Consider the following 19023-nt stretch of genomic DNA (forward strand, 5'->3'; position numbering starts at 1 on the left):
AACTACAGGAGTTCTGTCCTTGAGAGAGAGAGAAGGTTGGGCTCCAGAGCCACGTGGACAGGTTGACCTTGGATTGGTTTCCACAGACGAACTGCCCAAGATCCTAAGGGAAGGAAGAGGGTGTGGACAGGAGCGGGTGGGTAGGGGTATTCAGCAGCGAGAAGATGAGATGTATGTGGTTCTCTCTGTGTTTGTTTTCTCAAAAAAAAAAAAAAAAAAAAATAGGAGGTAGGGTCAAGTGCAAGGAGTGGAGTAGATGACTAGAGATTTGAAGAGGGACCTAAAAAGGTTACAAAAGAGTTTTGGAGCCTAGGGAAAATCATATTGCAAAAAAAAAAAAAAAGGAGAGAGAAATGAGTGGACCACACACCCTTTATGTAAAGCAAGACCACAATGTATGTATGCACGCACACCCCAATCACGGGGTCAGAAGACCAACCTCATGGCTAATGAAGTAGAGAATGACATGAAACACAACAAATAGGCTAAGCTTCGGCTGCTGGAGAGAAGAATCTACCTGAAAAAACTGCATTTTCAACTGAGGAAAGCTGAACTCTGTACCAGCTAGCTCTTCTCTGGGTTTAGATTCTATGTGTAGTCCAGTTTCGTCTGTAGGCTGAAAAGTGCTCAACTGGAATCACACTGCGATCAGTCTCTTCCCTATTGCTGTGATGTTCAGGAGCAGGGGAAGTGAAGGGCGATACCAGGACCAGCTGTCAAGAAGGAGAGTGAAATCACCAGAGAAGCGTCTAGAGAAGTCCGAGCCAAAGCAAGGGACCTGAGGTTTCATAGAGAAGAGCTGAAATTCTTTAATGTAATCGCTGTCAATCAAGTAAGCCCTAAAGCTGTAACTGCAAAGAGAAGCATATTGCTCTCTTCATGCTGCTGTAAGAAATCACCACAAACTGGGGTGCCTGGGTGGCTCAGTCGGTTGAGCGTCCGACTTCGGCTCAGGTCACCATCTCGTGGTCCGTGAGTTCGAGCCCCGCGTCGGGCTCTGGGCTGATGGCTCAGAGCCTGGAGCCTGCTTCCGATTCTGTGTCTCCCTCTCTCTCTGCCCCTCCCCCATTCATGCTCTGTCTCTCTCTGTCTCAAAAATAAATAAACGTTTAAAAAAAAGAAAAGAAATCACCACAAACTTACTGGTTTTAACCAGCACAAATTTATTATTCTCAAATTCTGGAAGTTGGAAGTCTAGATGAGTTGGCAGGGCTTCTTGGAGGCTCGAGGGGAAAATACATGGCCTTGCTTTTTCCAGCCTCTGCAAGCCACCTACGTTCCTTGGTGTGTGGCCCCTTCTACATCTTCAAAGCCAGAACTGTAGTATCTTCAGGTCTCTCCTCAAGCTCACCTCTGACTTTTGTCATCACATCTCTGTCTCTCTCTTTCTCTTACAAAAAGGCTCTTCTGTTTATGTAAGCAGGAGCCCAGCTCTATGACTTAATCATTGTACCTCAATGTCCTTAATGGAATCTCACCTGCAAGGCAACTTTGCCAATAGGGGAACATAGTCGCAGGTCTAAGCATGGGGATGAGGACATAGAGAGGGAGCATTATTCTATCACAAGATGTTTCCTGGTCTATCCACTAGTGTGACGTAGTTCTGTGCTGTAGCCTGACATTTAAAATATTGCTTTTGCTTCATTCAGCCATGTAAAGCTTTTCTTTTTCATCCAGTGTGTAAAATAATAGGATCTAGATCTTTTTTAAAAAAACATTCTTTATGAGAAGCTCTCAGATCAAATGTGAAGTGAACATGGTATGTTTTCTCTGTTCCATCATAAAATTTCTTCTGTGTTTTTGGATATTTGAGGCTTTTGAATTTCTGCTACATAGAACACTGAGAGTAGACATCCTCTCCTGAAGTTTATGATGTGGTTAATTTACCAGTTCATATAATCCTCATGTATTAAATTCCCAGGTAATATTTATTAATCTAAGATTGATACAGCATGTCACTGATGTTTATGTCATTTGTCAACAAATTCTGTTTATGAGTGAGTGTGCATAGACATGAAATTGAGTGTGGCCTCAAATCCTGGTGGAGAAGATTCTGATATGTAACTTCAGCTTTGTGGCCTTGAGGAAGTTGTCACCCTCAGAATCTCACTTGGCTCTTATGTAAATAATGAATAATTACACTGTTCTCTTAGGGATGGCCTGGCTTTTGTTCACAGAAGGACTTATAAATGCCAAGCAATACCAAAAACTAAAATTTTGACTAATATAATTCACCCATGCCTGTATACATTTCCTCTCTGTTTTCAATTAGATTTTTTTATCCTTCATTATTTCTCCTTTAGAATTATGTTTGAATGTAGCTTTTAACCATTCTATACTCATCCAAATATTGGCTTTCTTTTAGTTCTTAAAGAGTTTTCTGTTTGTATCCCATAATTCTTGTTTTTATTATATATATTATAGTAAAAATACTATTTAGAAATTTAAAATTCTCTTGATCTATTTTAGGACACGTGCATATGGAAAGATACCACAACTGCCGTTTCTTAATAATTGTACTGGTCTGGGTGCTGGGCAGCAAACCAAAGACACCCTTTCAAGGGATCACTAAAGAGTCATGTGGAAACAGTTAAAAGAAACTGGTAGGGAATAATAAAGTACCCAGGAGCTTGTAGCAGGAGGACATCTTGTACCCCCCTGGGCATCAAAGGGCAAGAAGAGGGAGGGACTGCCCGAAGTTGACAAGAGCTATGACCATAGAAGAAGGGCCCAGAGGGCAAGCATAACCAATGCCAAACCTCTACCCAGCCAGGGCAAGGCAGAAGGGAAGCAAGGGAAATAAGTGTCCTGTCCCCACTCTCTGGTCTCCTGTCCCTGCTTCCTTTATCCAAACCCAGTGGAAGCCAATGGGCAAGGGAGCCAGTTGACTCCCTTCATAGTGGTCTGTTTCCTGGCACACAGCAGGGTGGAGAGGAGTGGGCAGTCAGCGACTGGAGGAGCAAACCAAAATGCCCATCACAGTGGTCTGTTGGAAAAAAGCATTCCAAATTCATCATGGCCTTTGGAATTTGGTTGTACAGAAGCACACATGCATCCCCATACTTAAGCCCTGACCCCTTTGGTTTTTCTTTCACCACTCCTATCAGTGGTTGTGTACTTGAGCTGGTCACTGTGGCTAATCCCCACGTTGGGTCGTTCTTCTCTATTAAGACTTGATTAATAAATTTGCAGTGTGGACACCCACGATGATGGCGGGGTCCTCGCTTTCCCAGAAGGCAGTCTGAGGGTCACTGTCCTTCACTCTTCTCTTCTTCCTTTTCCAGGATGGAGCTTCAGCATGGGATCAGCCTACCAGTTTCATAGTTGGCGTGTGTTCGTGATAGTCTGTGCGCTCCCCTGTGTCTCCTCAGTGGTGGCCCTCACATTCATGCCTGAAAGCCCACGGTTCTTGTTAGAGGTAACACCTATAACTACAAATATTCAAGGAAGCTACATATGTTGGAAAGAGTTCCTTGCGAATTCTAGGAAAGTGTGTCTACCTCTTTAGGAGGTATGTTTTCCCTTGCTGCTATGGAACCATGGAGGGGTTGGCTTCATGGGGATATGCTTTTAAAGGATCATTGTGTGAAAAAGCTTTCTCGTGGCCAGAAAGCACTAATGTTCCTCCCGAAGCAAGTAACTTTTCACTTAGTGAAGAGAAGATGTCTTATTTTTTTATACATGAAATTTTAGCAGCCAAAGATGCTATTTATAGTTACAGGTCCACCCATCCACTGAACTGCTAATGTCCTTAAGGATATCCAGTGGGATATCCCATTTGCACAGTTACACCCAATTTGATCTGACAACACAAGATGGTTATGGGAAAATCAGGGAGCATAAGTGTTTCATCTTTTCGCACCTCACTGTCTATTTGCATTTCTTAGGTTGGAAAACATGATGAAGCTTGGATGATTCTGAAGTTAATTCATGATACAAACATGAGAGCGCGGGGTCAGCCTGAGAAAGTATTCTCGGTGAGTACTTGCTTCTCAGAGAATCCTCTACGCCAGGGGCCAGGAAACCTTTCCTGAAAAGGCCAGATTGTGGATTTTTCTCTCTCTGCACCAGCTACGCTTATCTTTGAATTCCTCATATTTCTGTTTCACTGAGACGTGTTGCGCTTACTGCCCTTGTGAGTACTGTTCACTCTGCATGGAATGCTTTTCCATCGTCTAGTTACAAAATTTATTCTCAATGGGGAATGCTGGTCTAAATTATTAAAAATTAGGGGCACCTGGGTGGGTCAGTTGGTTAAGTGCCAACTTCGGCTCAGGTCATGATCTCACGGTTTGTGGGTTCGAGCCCGCATCGGGCTGTGTACTGACAGCTTGGAGCCTGCAACCTGCTTCAGATTCTGTGCCTTCCTCTCTCTCCACCCCTCCCCTGCTCACACTGTCTCTCTCTCTCTCTCTCTCTCTCTCTCTCTCTCTCTCTCTCTCTCTCAAAAATAAACTAAAAAAATTTTTTTAATTACTGAAAATTGGATGCATAGAATTTTTTGAAGGAACTATGGTTTTTAAATCTTTTTACATATGCAGTCATATACAATTTGACTAATAATGTTTTATCTGAAAGAGGTTTAGGCAGACATATCATAAGACATGAGGTGAACGTAAATAAGATCTTCAGTGTCTTATAAATGATGTCAACAATAGGTCTTTTGATGGCTTCCTGTCTTACATATAGGTCTTTCACCAATTTTGAGTTTATTTTTGTGTATGGTATAAGGAAGTGGTCCAGATTCATTCTTCTGCATGTCGCTGTCCAGTTTTCCCAGTACCACTTGCTGAAGAGACTGTCTTTATTCCATTGGATATTCTTTCCTGCTTTGTCAGAGATTAGTTGGTCATACGTTTGTGGGTCCATTTATGGGTTCTCTATTCTGTTCCATTGATCTGAGTGTCTGTTCTTGTGCCAGTACCATACTGTCTTGATGATTACTGCTTTGTAGTAGAGCTTGAAGTCCGGGATTGTGATGCCTCCTGCTTTGGTTTTCTTTTTCAAGATCGCTTTGGCTATTCAGTGTCTTTTCTGGTTTCAGACAAATTTTAGGATTATTTGTTCTAGCTCTGTGAAGAATGATGGTGTTATTTTGATAGGGATTGCATTGAATATGTAGATTGCTGTGGGCAGTATTGACATTTTAACAATATTTGTTCTTCCTATCCAGGGGCATGGAATCTTTTTCCATTTTTTTGGTGTCTTTTTTCAACTTCTTTCATAAGCTTTCTATAGTTTTCAGTGTATAGATTTTTCAACTCTTTGGTTAGATTTATTCCTGAGTTACGGTTTTTGGTGCAATTGTAAATGGGATCGATTCCCTGATTTCTCTTTCTGTTGCTTCATTGTTGGTGTATAGGAATGCAACCGATTTCTGTGCGTTGATTTTATATCCTGCAACTTTGCTGAATTCATGAATCAATTCTAGCAGTTTTTTAGTGGAATCTTTTGGGTTTTCCATATAGAGTATCATGTCATCTGTGAAGAGTGAAAGTTTGACCTCCTCCTGGCTGATTTGAATGCCTTTTATTTCTTTATGTTGTCTGATTGCAGAGGCTAAGACTTCCAATACTATATTGAATAACAGTGACGAGAGTGGACATCCCTGTCTCATTCCTGACCTTAGGGGGAAAGCTCTCTGTTTTTCCCCATGGAGTATGGTATTAGCATTGAGTCATTCATATATGGCTTTTATGATCTCGAGGTATGTTCCTTCTATCCCTACTTTCATGAGGGTTTTTATCAAGACAGGATGCTGTATTTTGTCCAATGCTTTCTCTGCATCTATTGAGAGGATTATATGGTTCTTGTCCTTTCTTTTATTGATGTGATGAATCACATTAATTATTTTGTGAATATTGAACCAGCCCTGCATCCCAGGTATAAATCCCACTTGGTCGTGGTGAATAACTTTTTAATGTACTGTTGGATCCGGTTGGCTAATACCTTGTTGAGGATTTTTGCATCCATGTTCATCAGGGAAATTGGTCTATAGTTCTCCTTTTTCATGGGGTCTCTGTCTGGTTTTGGAATCAAGGTAATGCTGGCTTCATAGAAAGAGCTTAGGAGTTTTCCTTCCATTTCTATTTTTTGGAACAGCTTCAAGAGAATAGGTGTTAACTCTTCCTTAAATGTTTGGTAGAATTCCCCTGGAAAGCCATCTGGCCTGGACTCTTCCAAGCAAAATAATTCTTAATCCAGAAGCTAATCTCCCTGAATGTTTTATCTGCTAATGTGTGCCTTTGTGGTTAAGATTCAAAGAAGGGTATTTTGGTTTCATATTATTCCATTGCTACTTGTTCTTCCCCTTTACTCTATGGTACTCCCTTTCATTCGCTTCTTTTAGGTGGTGTTGGGATCTGTATACTTGTGCCAATAGTCTCATATATGAATGGAGTGATTATATACTTTCTGTGGGAGTTGGGTTTTGCTTCTTTCAAAACAAATTATAAGCCTTCAGAGAAGAGAACTCAGCACTTACCCTGTGTCACTCTTTACAGGTAAACAGAATCAAAACCCCAAAACAAATAGATGAACTGATTGAAATTGAGAGTGACACAGGAACATGGTACCGGAGGTGTTTTGTTCGGATCCGGACAGAACTCTACGGAGTAAGTAAAAAGTGTGCCCTGACTTGCTGCCCAACCTGTTGCATTTGAGGTTGGTCAGAAGCAGGATTGATTGCACTAGTTCCATGAGTAGGGCTGTGCCCACTTCTGCCCAGGTCACCTAATTCCCGCACTAGCGCCAGGTAAAAGGATCCCCATGGGATAAGCAGGCTAGCCAAGACATTCCATCTTTGGGAAGGAAAAGTGCTAGGCAAGGAGTCTTGGCTGGGATGGGGTGCCCTGAGGTCTTGGGTTACTTTGCCCACTGGCCTGCAGGAAGCTAAAAGGTGAAACTTGCAGTATTTGCTTCCCTACAGCCTTCAGGTTTTACATTTTAAGTTGGAATGAATCTGGTTGAAAGAAAACTCAGTGTTTTTGTAACTGGTGGAGGGGGTTGGGGAGTGGGTTGGCTGGCTAACTGTGAAAGAAAACTAACTCTTGCGTATTTCACAGATTTGGTTGACTTTCATGAGATGTTTCAACTACCCAGTCAGGGATAATACAATAAAGCTTACAATTGTTTGGTTCACCCTGTCCTTTGGGTAAGTAATATTTAAATTCTTCGTGAGTGAAATCTGTACATTTCCACCCTATAACTCCCAGTCACACTGCTTTCCTTTCTTATACTGTTTGATGCTGTTAATGTGCTAGGAAAGTTTTGTTTGTTTTTTTTTTCCAGTTTAGATTTGCTGACAATTATAGTTTTTATAAACGACTTACCTTTATTTGTCCTAAAGCTGGGTGGCAAAACCAGTAGTGCTTGAAAAGCCCGACGAGACCGTGGGTGATTTGCTCCCCATGGCTTCTCCACCCTTCTCTCCTCATTTGCTCGGCACCAGCCGCACTGGTCTCTTTGCTTTTCCTCGAACATGCCAGAACTGCTCTCATCTTAGGGAACTGCCTTGGCACTGCCCCCACATACCGTCCAGCTCATTTTCTCGCCTCTTTTGGGACTTTGCTCAGAGGTCACCTTCTCAGGGTCACCTTCCCTAAGCACTTATCTTAATTGCAGCCCCTCAGTACCTCCTACCCCCTTCTCAGCCTTATTATCCCTCCCACCCCAAGCACCTTCCATTTCTAATATACAAAAAGTATCTTCATTCTGCACAGAATAAAGCTCATCTCCCTCTCTCTGGAAGCTCTGGGAGAACAGGGATTTTTAAGCTGTTTTGTTCACTGCCATATCCCCCTGGTACATAGTAAGCACTCAATAAATAGTTGCTAAATGAGTAAAACCACCATATATGTGTTCTAAGAAAAGAGGAGGTAGGAAGAAAATTCCAGAATTTTGTTTGCTAATAGTTTCAGAATATTTGTGTCCAACTCTATTTTGCCTAGTTTATTGTTTAAAAGAGGCAGTTAGAGAATGCCCTACACTTTTAGGTCAATAGGCTCTTAGTGCCTAGGGGAGCCCGACATGTATGCCCCAGGTTCTATCTCTAAACATCCCTGACTTAAAACAGTAAACTGCAAAATAACCAATCTTTTGCAGTGCCATGGTGTATGGTAAAGGGAGAGAGGAGGGAAGTGTGGATCAGGAGACCTAATATCTCATCCTGCTCTGTGACCTGAAGACACTCCCAAGTTTTATTTCCTTATTTCCAAGTTAGGAGGGTTGGTTCAGAATATGTAAAGTTACTCCCACTCAAGTTCTAAAAGGCATATTAATCTATGAAGGCAGAGAAGGCTGAAAAGTAACAGGTATTTTGTTCTACTATGTGGTAAACACTTGGCTAGGTACAAAAATAAGCCTGTCGAAAGTTCTACTCTTAATGTGGAGATTTACATGGTAATATCGGGTTTGTTTATATTTTGTTACTTATGACTGACCACATTTTAAACTTTATGGTTCCCCTATAATACCCCTGAAATGTCAAATAGTGCCTAGCATTTAGTGGATGTTCAGTAAATGTTTACTGAATAAATAAAATATTGGCTGAAATTCCTCCACGTCACTGATGATGTATGTTCCAGGGTAGTGTGCTTCCGTCACTGTTGCCATTTTTAAAGATTTTTGTCCCGTGTATATGAGTAAAAAGCATTGTGATAGATGGTGCATCCATGAGTCATTTCTGATTTAGTGGCCACCGCTCTAAATCATTAGATTTACTAAGTAATTAATTCATGGTCTAAGAAGAGAAGGGCTTGGAATCTCTGGAATCCCAAGGCAGAGATGTTTGAGAAATCCTAATGACAGCGATGATGATAAAAACTAGTCTTTTGAGCACTCACTATGTGCTAGGTCCTTGGCATCCCATTTAACCTGAGTAACCACCAGGCGGGTACTCTCATCATTCGCAAATTCACTAATTTGCCTGCACACTCAGGCTTAGGTAAGTGTGCATCAGAAGAATCACCTAGAGGGCTCCCTGTCCAGAGTTTCTGATGCAGTCAGTCTGCATGACCCCTGAGAGTTTGCGTTTGCAACAAGTTTTCAGGCGATGCTGATGCCTGCTCCTGGTCCTCAGACCCTTCTTTGGGAACCACCATCTTAGAGCAGCACTGTCCAACAGCAATGAAATGCAAGTCACATGTGTCGTTTTAAATTTTCTAGCAGCCACACTAAAGAAAAATAAAAGGAAACAGGTGAAATTAATTGTTATACTTTATTTAATTCATTATGCCCCAAATAGTGTAATTTCAATGTGCAATCAATATAAAAATGATTAATGACTTAATTTTAAGTTCTTTTTTTCATAAGTCTCCAAATTTGGTATTTTGCACGTATAGCACATCTCATTCGATCTAGCCACATGTCTTGTTTTGTTTTATTTTTTTAAGTTTTTATTTCAAATTCCAGTTAGTTAACACACAGTATAGTGTTAGTCTCAGGTGTACAATATAATGATTCAACACTTCTGTAAAACACCTGGTGCTCATCTCGCCAAGTGCCCTCCTTAATCCCCATAACCCATTTCCCATATCCCCCCATCCACCTCCCCTCTGGTAACCGTCAGTTTGTTCTCTACAGTTATGAGTCTTTTTCTTGGTTTGCCTCTTTTTTTTTCCTTTATTCCTGTGTTTTGTTTCTTAAATTTCACATATGAGGGGAGTCATATGGTATCTTTCTTTGTCTGACTGACTTATTTTACTTATCATAATACTCTTTAGCTCTATCCACGACATTGCAAATGGCAAGATTTCATTCTTTTTTTAAGGCTGAGTAATGTTTTAGTGTGTGTGTGTGTGTGTGTGTGTGTGTGTGTGTGGCTTCTTAATCCATTCATCAGTCAATGGACTTGGGCTACTTCCATAATTTGTGTGTTGATAGTGCTGCTATAAATATCAGGCTGCATGTATCCCTTTGAATTAGTAGTTTTGTATTCTGTGGGTAAATACCTAGTAGTGAATTTGCTGGATCATAGACATTTTTCTAAAGAAGATATAGATATGGCCAACAGACACATGAAGAGGTACCATAACTGATCATCAGGGAAATACAAATCAAAACTACAATGAGATACCATTTCACACCTGTCAAAAGGGCTAAAATCAACGACACAAGAAACAAGGGTAAGGATGTGGAGAAGGGGGAATCTTCCTACACTGTTGGTGGGAGTGCAAACTGGTGCAGCCACTCTCGAAAACAGTGTGAAGTTTCCTCAAGAAGTTAAAATAGAACTACCCTATGACCCAGCAATTGCACTCGCCACATTTCAACTGCTCAGTACCCACATGCGGTTAGTAGCTGTTGTACTGAAGAACCCAGCCGCATGACTTAGTTGTCATATGCTAGCATAATACATTAGAAGGTAAGGCATAATACATTAGAGGGAAATAACCTGCATGTCCCTTTTCCCAGCCTCAAATCACTTGAGAAATGGTTCTCTGCCCTCAGACTAGCAGGATCACAGTAGTGTAGAAACCAAGAAATATTCCCCATTAGTAAGGAGGTCATTCTTTAAGGGTACTCACATTTTGGATCCTAGGAGTTAGTACAAGCAGACTGGGAGACAAGGTTGCTCATTGAAGCCTGGGGTGATGAGAAAAACTTCAGCATCAGGATGCCATGTGGTTGATATAGGCTGCATGTTCCTTTCCAAAGGAAGAGTGCAGAAATTATACATCTCAGGTTCCCTAGGTCAAGTCGTCTCTCTAGTTTGATTTTTGCAGATTTCACCATGGCGAGGAGGGGGCAATACAGATTACCGTTTAATGATTCCTAATGTTACAGGGAGACAGTCACAGTCAGAAGTGCTTCTCCAGGAACCACCACCTCTCTGAAAATGTCAGGGAGGCAGTCATTGCCACTGGTATGCTGGCACCTTTACAAACTCACTCTTGTTTTTGTCGTTGCAGATACTATGGATTATCTGTTTGGTTCCCTGATGTCATTAAACATCTGCAGTCGAATGTGTTGCCAATCGAAAAGATAGAGAGAGAAAAATTTTCAAATTTCACTGTTAACTTGACAATAGCAAATGAGTTGCATATTGGAGCGGAATACGACAATGGCAGGTCCAGAAACTTTGAAATAACTTAACTTTCTAAATGTAACTTTCTAAATGTATTTCTCATTGGCCTTCACTGCACTAAAGCATGCACAGTTTGTTTGTTTTAGTTTGTACTTAGTCGTTTTCAAATTGAACTTAAAAACTTCCAAATGGGCTTTAAAGATACGGTACATGTATATAAGTATTTTACTTAAAACTATTTCTGAAACAGCTGCTTTACATTTATTTAGGGGAATCGACTGGTACAAAAAGAAAATTTACAGAGACCCTGGAAAGCAACAAAAATAAGTTACGGAAGAGAAGAGCGTAGAGTGTGAGAAAATAATATGGGTTATAGTGTAATTTAATCCAGAGAAGAAATGTCAAGTGTCATTTGATGCCTGTCTCCTATCCCTGAAAAAGGGGACCACTTTTCAGAACCCCTTCCTTCTCCCTATGCCAAATCAATAATTGGCATTAAATTGTATCAGGAAGACTCTCAGAGAACAGGAATCGTTTCCCAAAGTTAAGGGTTTTGAAAATATGGAATAAGTTAGCAAAGGACATTTTTGAAGATGGAATCTGGAATGCATCTTGATAAGGGGAGAGAACTGGCTCAGGAAGGTGGCTCTGGTCCATTCTTTCAGGGAGGGAAAGATACAGACAAGGTCATTGTTTCCATCAGTCGTTGTCTGAGCCAATAATTGCCGGTATGAGCTCCTGTTGGTTAACATCATTCTTAGGAAGTTGTCCCAAATGCAGAAGTGGTAAAAGTAAAAGTAAAAATTTTAAAAAACTGAACAAGGTCCTCCAGGGCATAACTAGTTTGGAAGGAAAAGAAAGAATTCCATAGGATGTTTACGGTCTGTATAATGAAAGGGAGAATTATGAATTAGGAGATAATTGTTTAAATTGGCAATTCCATGAGGGGCCTAATCCTTAGCCAAGCCCTGTAGGATCACCTTCACTCTCCCACATAAAATACCAGCCCAAGTCTGCACTGGTTTTTCCACCAAAACCTTAGAGTCAAGTGCTCTCTAATTGAGGGTAAAAATTTACTTCATTTATTTTTTAAAGTATTGTTACTCTGTTAAGAATGTCTAATACGTTTGTGTCTCTGACATATTTTAAATGATATTTGTTGAAGTTCTAAGCCAACTATTCAGTCATCACTAAGAAATGTTTTACATTAGCCATAGAGCGATTAGTAAGTTTAATAGTATTAAAATCCTTGTAGAACATACATATTTATTTTAGAAGATGATAGAATATTTATTTGTTTGTCCTTTAGGAAAAGTGAAATACCACCAGCTAACTCATTTTTTCCAAATAGCTTTCCTATTCAGTATCATAAAATGGCAACTCTTTTCCGTGCCATGGTACTGGTATGGAATAACCTCCGGGGTGTAGACTATCATGAAACAAAGCAAAAAGTGTAGAATAACTTGTCTTGTCTGCTGGCAGTCCATATACAGAACCTGGAAGAGCACACGAGAACCTGTGCTACACTGGTTATCTCTGGGCAAAAGAACTGGGTGGCTTGGGAATGGGTGGGGAAAGACTTATTATATCCTTTTTTGATGTTTTGATCTTTGTACCTTGTGTACCCTATGTATATATTATCCACTCATAAAAAAAAAACCTAAAAAATTGCTTCCCCTTTCTAAATTCAGTTCTATTTCAGAAAATTGATAATATTCTTACTATGTGTCATTACTTACCCTTCTTTAATGGAAAAATTTACAGTTTAGATGGTTTTACTCCAGACCCCTGGAGTAGAGGTTCATATAAGATTACTTTTTAAGATGGCGATCTGTTAGGCCACAGTGCACTTTGAGCTGATGAATGCAATCAGGCATTAAGGTGAGAACAATTTTGAAAGTACTAAAGAATATATAGATCTTAAGTCAGTCAGCTTCCTTGCCTGGGCAGCTCAGACCCTTTCTGTTCCTAATAGGAGTGGTATTTGGTATAATAACTTCTTCTACAGTTGAACCAGCATTTTCTTCTCAGTGACTGGCTAAGTATACATTCATGGTCTCTTAATAACTTACCAAGACACGTTGATAACTATCAATCTATGTCTCTTAGAGGTCCTGACCAACACGGACATCTAAGATGTTAGGATCATCATAACTATTAATCCTGTTCACCACCTATAATCCCTGCCCACAGCAGCACCCAGAAACATCTACAAGTTTTCAAAAATGAGCAGAGCTCTCTAGTCAGTCTGCTTGGCTCAAGGAATACCTGTGAGAAGAAAAATATTCATGGAAATGAGTGTAACTTATGAGTTTCTTGAGCCTTGAGTCAATCATCCCTCACATAAATGAAGTAGAATTATTATGTCCTCTCTTCAGAATCACTGAAAATCCCTACACTAGAATGAATAAGTCTTGAGTTTTTAGCTTGGCAAACAGACTTTCATTAAAAGTGAGCATGAGAGCACATTCTCAAGTTAGAGCCTTTAACCCCAAAAGAGAGAATTTTTGAATAAAGGCATATGAGCAGGAACGAAAGGATAGGATTGAAAAATAAGGAATCAGTAGCCACAGGCAAACTCCAAACACTGTACCGTCAATAGGATACTCCACAAAATCTTATGCCAACATTGCAAAGGCTTAATGAAGTTATCTTGAAAGCCATCTCTTCTGGTGGAAAATCATATTGGTGAGCAATGAGATAGCCGAAGGACAGGCTGTATGAGGAAAAGGTGGGAAAGCTAAGAGCCTAGAAAATTCAAAGGCCAGTGTCCTTTTTGGAGAGTTTATAAATGGGGCATCAGATCTCTCAACCCATTTGACTTCACTTTGAACCCTGATGGACATAACCATTGATAAGAATTTTTTGTGTGTGTTGGGCAGATTTCTAGGGATCAAGTTCAAATCCGTAACTTTCAAAGATTCAGTTTTTAAGGAGTGCACCTTTAAGGATGTGACTTCAGTCAACACCTACTTCAAGAACTGCACATTTATTGACACTGTTTTTGATAACACAGGTAGGTGTGCTACTTAGCCCTGCCTAGGGCCTCTTCAAATGGCCCAATTCTTGGCAGAAACGTGATACCCCTGTGTGGGCAGAGGCTTATGGGGAAAGTAGATGTTAAAGTGTAAAGGAATGAATTTCCTTAATCAGGTTAAGCTTACATTATTTGTCTCCCGTCAGATTTAATGCCGTTGGATTTGCTGAAGTTCAAAGTTGAAAAAAATCCTTTGAGCAATTTTGAAGAGAAGAATTAACCTGTAGTTTGTTTGTTTTGATAATCCTGGTTTCATATTCTGATGTCCGCTTAAGTGATCATGCCTGAACTTCAGTTAACAGAAACGGACCGCATATGGCCATGCTTAATCAGATAGCTTTTTAATGCAATCCATGTAATGGAGTCTGGAAAACTCTCCAGGACAAATAGGAGGGGGAGGTGGAAACACTGATAGAGCACCTACTGTATGCTGGTTCCTACTCACTATCATTAGATGTTCATTATCTCATTTGTTGAGATGATAGTGGAAACTTGGCAAAATTAAGTAATTTGGCTGCCTTCTTAGACCTAGTGACAGTTAACATTTGGAACCAGTTTTATCTGAGTGCAAAGCTCATGCTTTCCCACTCCTACACTCTGGTCCATCTGTCCTATGAGTCCAAAATAACAGCCCCACACTGGCGGGAGTAAAGCGCTCCGCTCTCGGCAGCCCTGCCTTCTTGGTGCTCAGACAGGAGCCAATGCTGCCCGGCTCCAGATCAGAGTGGAATCAGGTGCCTTCGGGATTTTGTAAAGAGTGCTGTCACTGTCTTCTAACCCGATCAACCTCGGAAGACCAGCTTTTTAGGCAGATCTTGATGAGCAAGGACAGCAACAGTTTTGATTCCCACTGTCTCTTAGCAGAAGCCACCCCTCTGCACCCGCTCCTTGAACAGATCCAAGTTCAAGGAAAAAAAAAAATTCAGCAGTGACCTTCCAACAAGGTTCCAGTAAGGAACTCTTGTTCCTTTGTATGTTCCTCCACTTTGACCTCAAGTTACAAATTCAGCCTAAGGAGCCCGACAAAAGTCCCGTTCCTTTTCTTTGCCTCAGAGCCCATAAAATAGCAACGACAAGACTGATTCATGCACATTCTGAAACAAATTGTTTTTGTAATTGTAGTAGGGAAGCTATTAGTAATGTAATGATAGTCCTTATATAACATGATAATTAGAACGAAGTAACATTATAAAGAAGCAAGTAACATAATTAGCAATGGCCAACCATAAGAAATCAGAAAATAAGTGGATTCTTTAATTTATTCCTTTATTCGACAAACATATCCTTCATTCAGGCTACTTTGTAATGTGACGTTCTAGACCAGTCCCTGTGCTTTGGCCAGACCTTGAAGCCCTCAAGGAGTTTACAATACCATGACTCTTTCCTGAATTCTTGACAGGCTTTTTTATACTGGTGTGGAACTGTAAAGAGCTTGATAAATTGTCTTTGTGTCCACAGATTTTGAGCCATATAAATTCATTGATAGCGAATTTCACAACTGCTTGTTTTTTCACAACAAGACGGGATGCCAGATTACCTTTGATGATGACTATAGTGCCTACTGGATTTACTTTGTCAACTTCCTGGGGACACTGGCAGTGTTGCCAGGGAACATCGTGTCTGCTCTCCTGATGGACAGAATTGGGCGCTTAACGATGCTGGGTATGTGCTTGGTTTCATGTAAAATAAAGGAGCTGCCCCTGCAATCCACAGGGAGCCCGTTTCCCACTGTCCTCCCTATCCTCTTAGGGATTTGCATCCCACAGAGATGAGGAGAAATCCCTTAAGACCTTTCATTAAGACTAGAAATTATGTCTAATTACGTTTTATTTGAGCAGCTTCCATGAGTTAACAGCCTGAAAAACTAATTATGTGTGACTAATGTATATTTTTCCACTTAAGTAGCTGAGTAATTGATGATGTGCATTTCATGCTTGCTGTGTTTAGAAGGCTGTTAAAGAGGCAAACTTTTAATACAGGTGAACATACCTGTACCTGAGCTTTATGAAGTCAAGCCTACACCTTCCCCTTGGGATTCACTTTTGCTGAGAGATGTCAAAGACCCAAGGTTCTTGGTCTACTAAGATGATGAGAAACATTCCAGCCTTTTGTGTTCTTCATTGGCAGGTGGTTCTATGGTGCTTTCAGGGATCAGCTGTTTCTTCCTTTGGTTGGGCAGCAGTGAATCCATGATGGTAGGCGTGCTGTGTCTGTATAATGGATTGACCATCTCGGCCTGGAACTCTCTTGATGTGGTCACTGTGGAACTGTACCCCACAGACCGGAGGTATGTTAAAATGGGCCTCTAGGAAGAGGTGCTCTGAGCTTCATGGGACCACTGAAAAGTCATAGAATATAAGCCAAACTGTCATTTCCCAAAGGAAGTGAAAATCCAAAAATAGTATCTGGTTTATGAGGTTGTAGTTTTCACTCCTATTTCTTAAAAAGAAAATGTAGGGGAATATAGTTGCTAGTGGAAGAAATAATAAGGCAGTGAAACCGGTGAAGGGATTTAATTGTGTCTATGACTTAGTTTGGTGGCTAACAATAGGAGGAACCTTTAATGAAGCAGTGAGGGGCAGGATTTAACCCACATTTTGACCCACATTTTGAGTTGCTAATCAGTCCTGAGAGGGTCCTTACCTTCCTTTGCAAGTGTCTACATGAGCTCTGTATTAAGCAACCACGCAGAAGTCTCTAGACCATATCTTTTGACCTTCCTGGTCTGTTGGAGGGAAGCCCACCACATTCCAGTTACAACAACAACAGCAACAACACAGATTGCTATTAGAAGAAAAGTATGCATCAGACCCAAAGTGGAGATAAAAAGACTACACCTTTATCAGAGAAGGGGCTAAAAGGTAGAGTTTGGGGGTAGAGCTATAGCAGTTGAAAAACTGAAAGAATAGAAACCCTGTTTTTCCATTTGACATGAGCAAAGACAAATGGCCTCTGCCTTTTTTAATTTCATGTATACTTTGTCACCACAGAAGCCCTTTCTGCTGGAGGATAGGGTCAGTAGTCTCTGGACTCCAAAGTGGAGAAGGGATTTTTCTAGGACTATGCAGACATTTGGCGTAAGAATTTTCAACTGATCCCGAGTCCCTCCTTTTGTTTACTGGCCCCAATGGGGTACATTCTCTGCCTGTCCAGACTCTCTAGCTTAGATTTCTTCTTCATGAACATCTATCACTGAGCGTATAGAACACTAGCGGAAGTATATACCCATCTCCCGAAGAACATCTCAAACTCTCATGGATGTCTAATCAAATATTATTCTAAGTAACCTCCTATTGAATATTTAGGCTCTGAAAGGAACCACGTACTCCACATAAAGCATCTCCTTCATTCATTCAACAAACATTGATTCTCGTTTGTGAGTGAGCTCCTGGGGCAAATGCCAAAGGCCTTAGGATGAGGGTGCTGCCAAAAGAGAGAGAGAGAGATTAGGACTCATTAAGACTCTGCAGTATTAATTGAGTATTCTTTTATCAACCCTTCATCTTGCAAACAGGGCCCAGAGGTAGATTAAACTATACATTTAAAATAACACCCTGGGGTGCCTGGGTGGCTCAGTCAGTTGAGCATCTGACTCTTGATTTCGGCTCAAGTCATGATCCAGGGTCGTGGGATCAAACCCCACATTGGAGTCCACACTGGGCATAGAGCCTGCTTGGGATCTCTCTCCCTCCCTCTCCCTCTCCCTCTCCCTCTCCCTCTCCCTCTCCCTCTCCCTCTCCCTCTCCCTCTCCCTCAAGTGTGTGCTCACACTCTCGCTCTCTCTCAAAATAAAATAAAATTAACCCCTTAATGTTAAAGCAAGGCTATGGCATTGTCAGATGCCTTTTTGTTATGCACTTAAGAGTTTGATACTCTTTTAGATGACTCAGGTGCTAATCCATCTACCATAAGGGATGGTACTCCTCTATGGCAAAATCTGGCTTCAAGAAAACCCATGAATTTGGCAGATCCCCCCCATGAGAAACATAGGCCAGCTCTAATTCTGTTGTTGAAAATGTTAAACATCAACTAAAGCAAGAACAGAAACATGCACAAATTTTATTAGGGGACATGCCTGTGTAAGAGAGAACAGAGAGGGAAGTGAAGTCTGGGAGAGTTGCCCCGAAGCCTGAGCCCCAGCAAAGGACCGAGGAAGGATATTTGGGTGGACTGCCCCAGACCTCCAGCAGTCTCAGGAAGGTTTGGCAAGGCTGTTGAAGGGGGCGGGGGGGGGACGTCAGCTTCCAACAAGTCCTGTGTGTCCCGAGAACCAGCCTGCAGTAGCACTCCGGACATGCTCGGTTATTGGAACAGCAGAACGTGGGGATGGATTTGAGAGCACAGCAGCTGGGGCAGCAACTTGGATGTCCGAAAGGTGTGTTTACACCTCAGCCACACCTTTGCTGGAGGACACTCTCCAGCTCTTATACAGATGTAATTAGATACTGTGCAGCAAGTCAGTGTGTTCAGTGATCGAGAGATAACTGGCCCTCCAGCACTGCCAGGGCCCTGGTGAAGGAGCTAGTACTCCCAACTCTGTTTCCAGCTAAAACTGTCTCTTCCATCTCTGCCCATCTCTGTTCCTGTGGGTCACACAAAGAGGTCTCCATGGCTCTCTGGCTCATCTGTCATAGGAAAACGCCAACAGTTTTGCGTGCAAGCATCCTATGGCCTCTTCTCCCCAAGAAGGCAGAAGAGTACATCTTGACAAGAATTCTGACTAGAGCCTGTGATATTTCATATTGGAACGTAAGCACTGCCAATTCCCTGCCCAGTTTCTAGAATCTGCCCTTCATGATCACAATAGGACGCTCTGATTCCAGGTCCCAAGCTCGAAAAGTAACTTTTGAAGCCATTTAACAGTGATTCCCTATCAAAATCCCAGTCCAAATGATTCTATCTGGGGAACATAATGGAAGGTATAGTCTAAGTGCTATATGGCAGTTACTTAACACTTGAA

The 19023-nt window shown here is 41.3% G+C and overlaps 1 protein-coding gene across 1 annotated transcript in view; it reads left to right on the forward strand.

The window, feature by feature from the left end:
* The window catches only part of SV2C (synaptic vesicle glycoprotein 2C), a 160914-nt gene that overhangs the window by 123363 nt on the left and 18528 nt on the right, over positions 1-19023 (forward strand). The window contains exons 4-11 of the mRNA XM_042941399.1: positions 3285-3418; positions 3888-3977; positions 6504-6614; positions 7065-7153; positions 10911-11069; positions 13909-14042; positions 15522-15725; positions 16191-16350. Coding sequence (XP_042797333.1) covers positions 3285-3418; positions 3888-3977; positions 6504-6614; positions 7065-7153; positions 10911-11069; positions 13909-14042; positions 15522-15725; positions 16191-16350 — 1081 coding nt within the window. The remainder of the gene's footprint in view (positions 1-3284; positions 3419-3887; positions 3978-6503; positions 6615-7064; positions 7154-10910; positions 11070-13908; positions 14043-15521; positions 15726-16190; positions 16351-19023) is intronic.

Source organism: Panthera leo, chromosome A1 (assembly GCF_018350215.1).
Source record: "Panthera leo isolate Ple1 chromosome A1, P.leo_Ple1_pat1.1, whole genome shotgun sequence".
NCBI lineage: Eukaryota > Metazoa > Chordata > Mammalia > Carnivora > Felidae > Panthera > Panthera leo.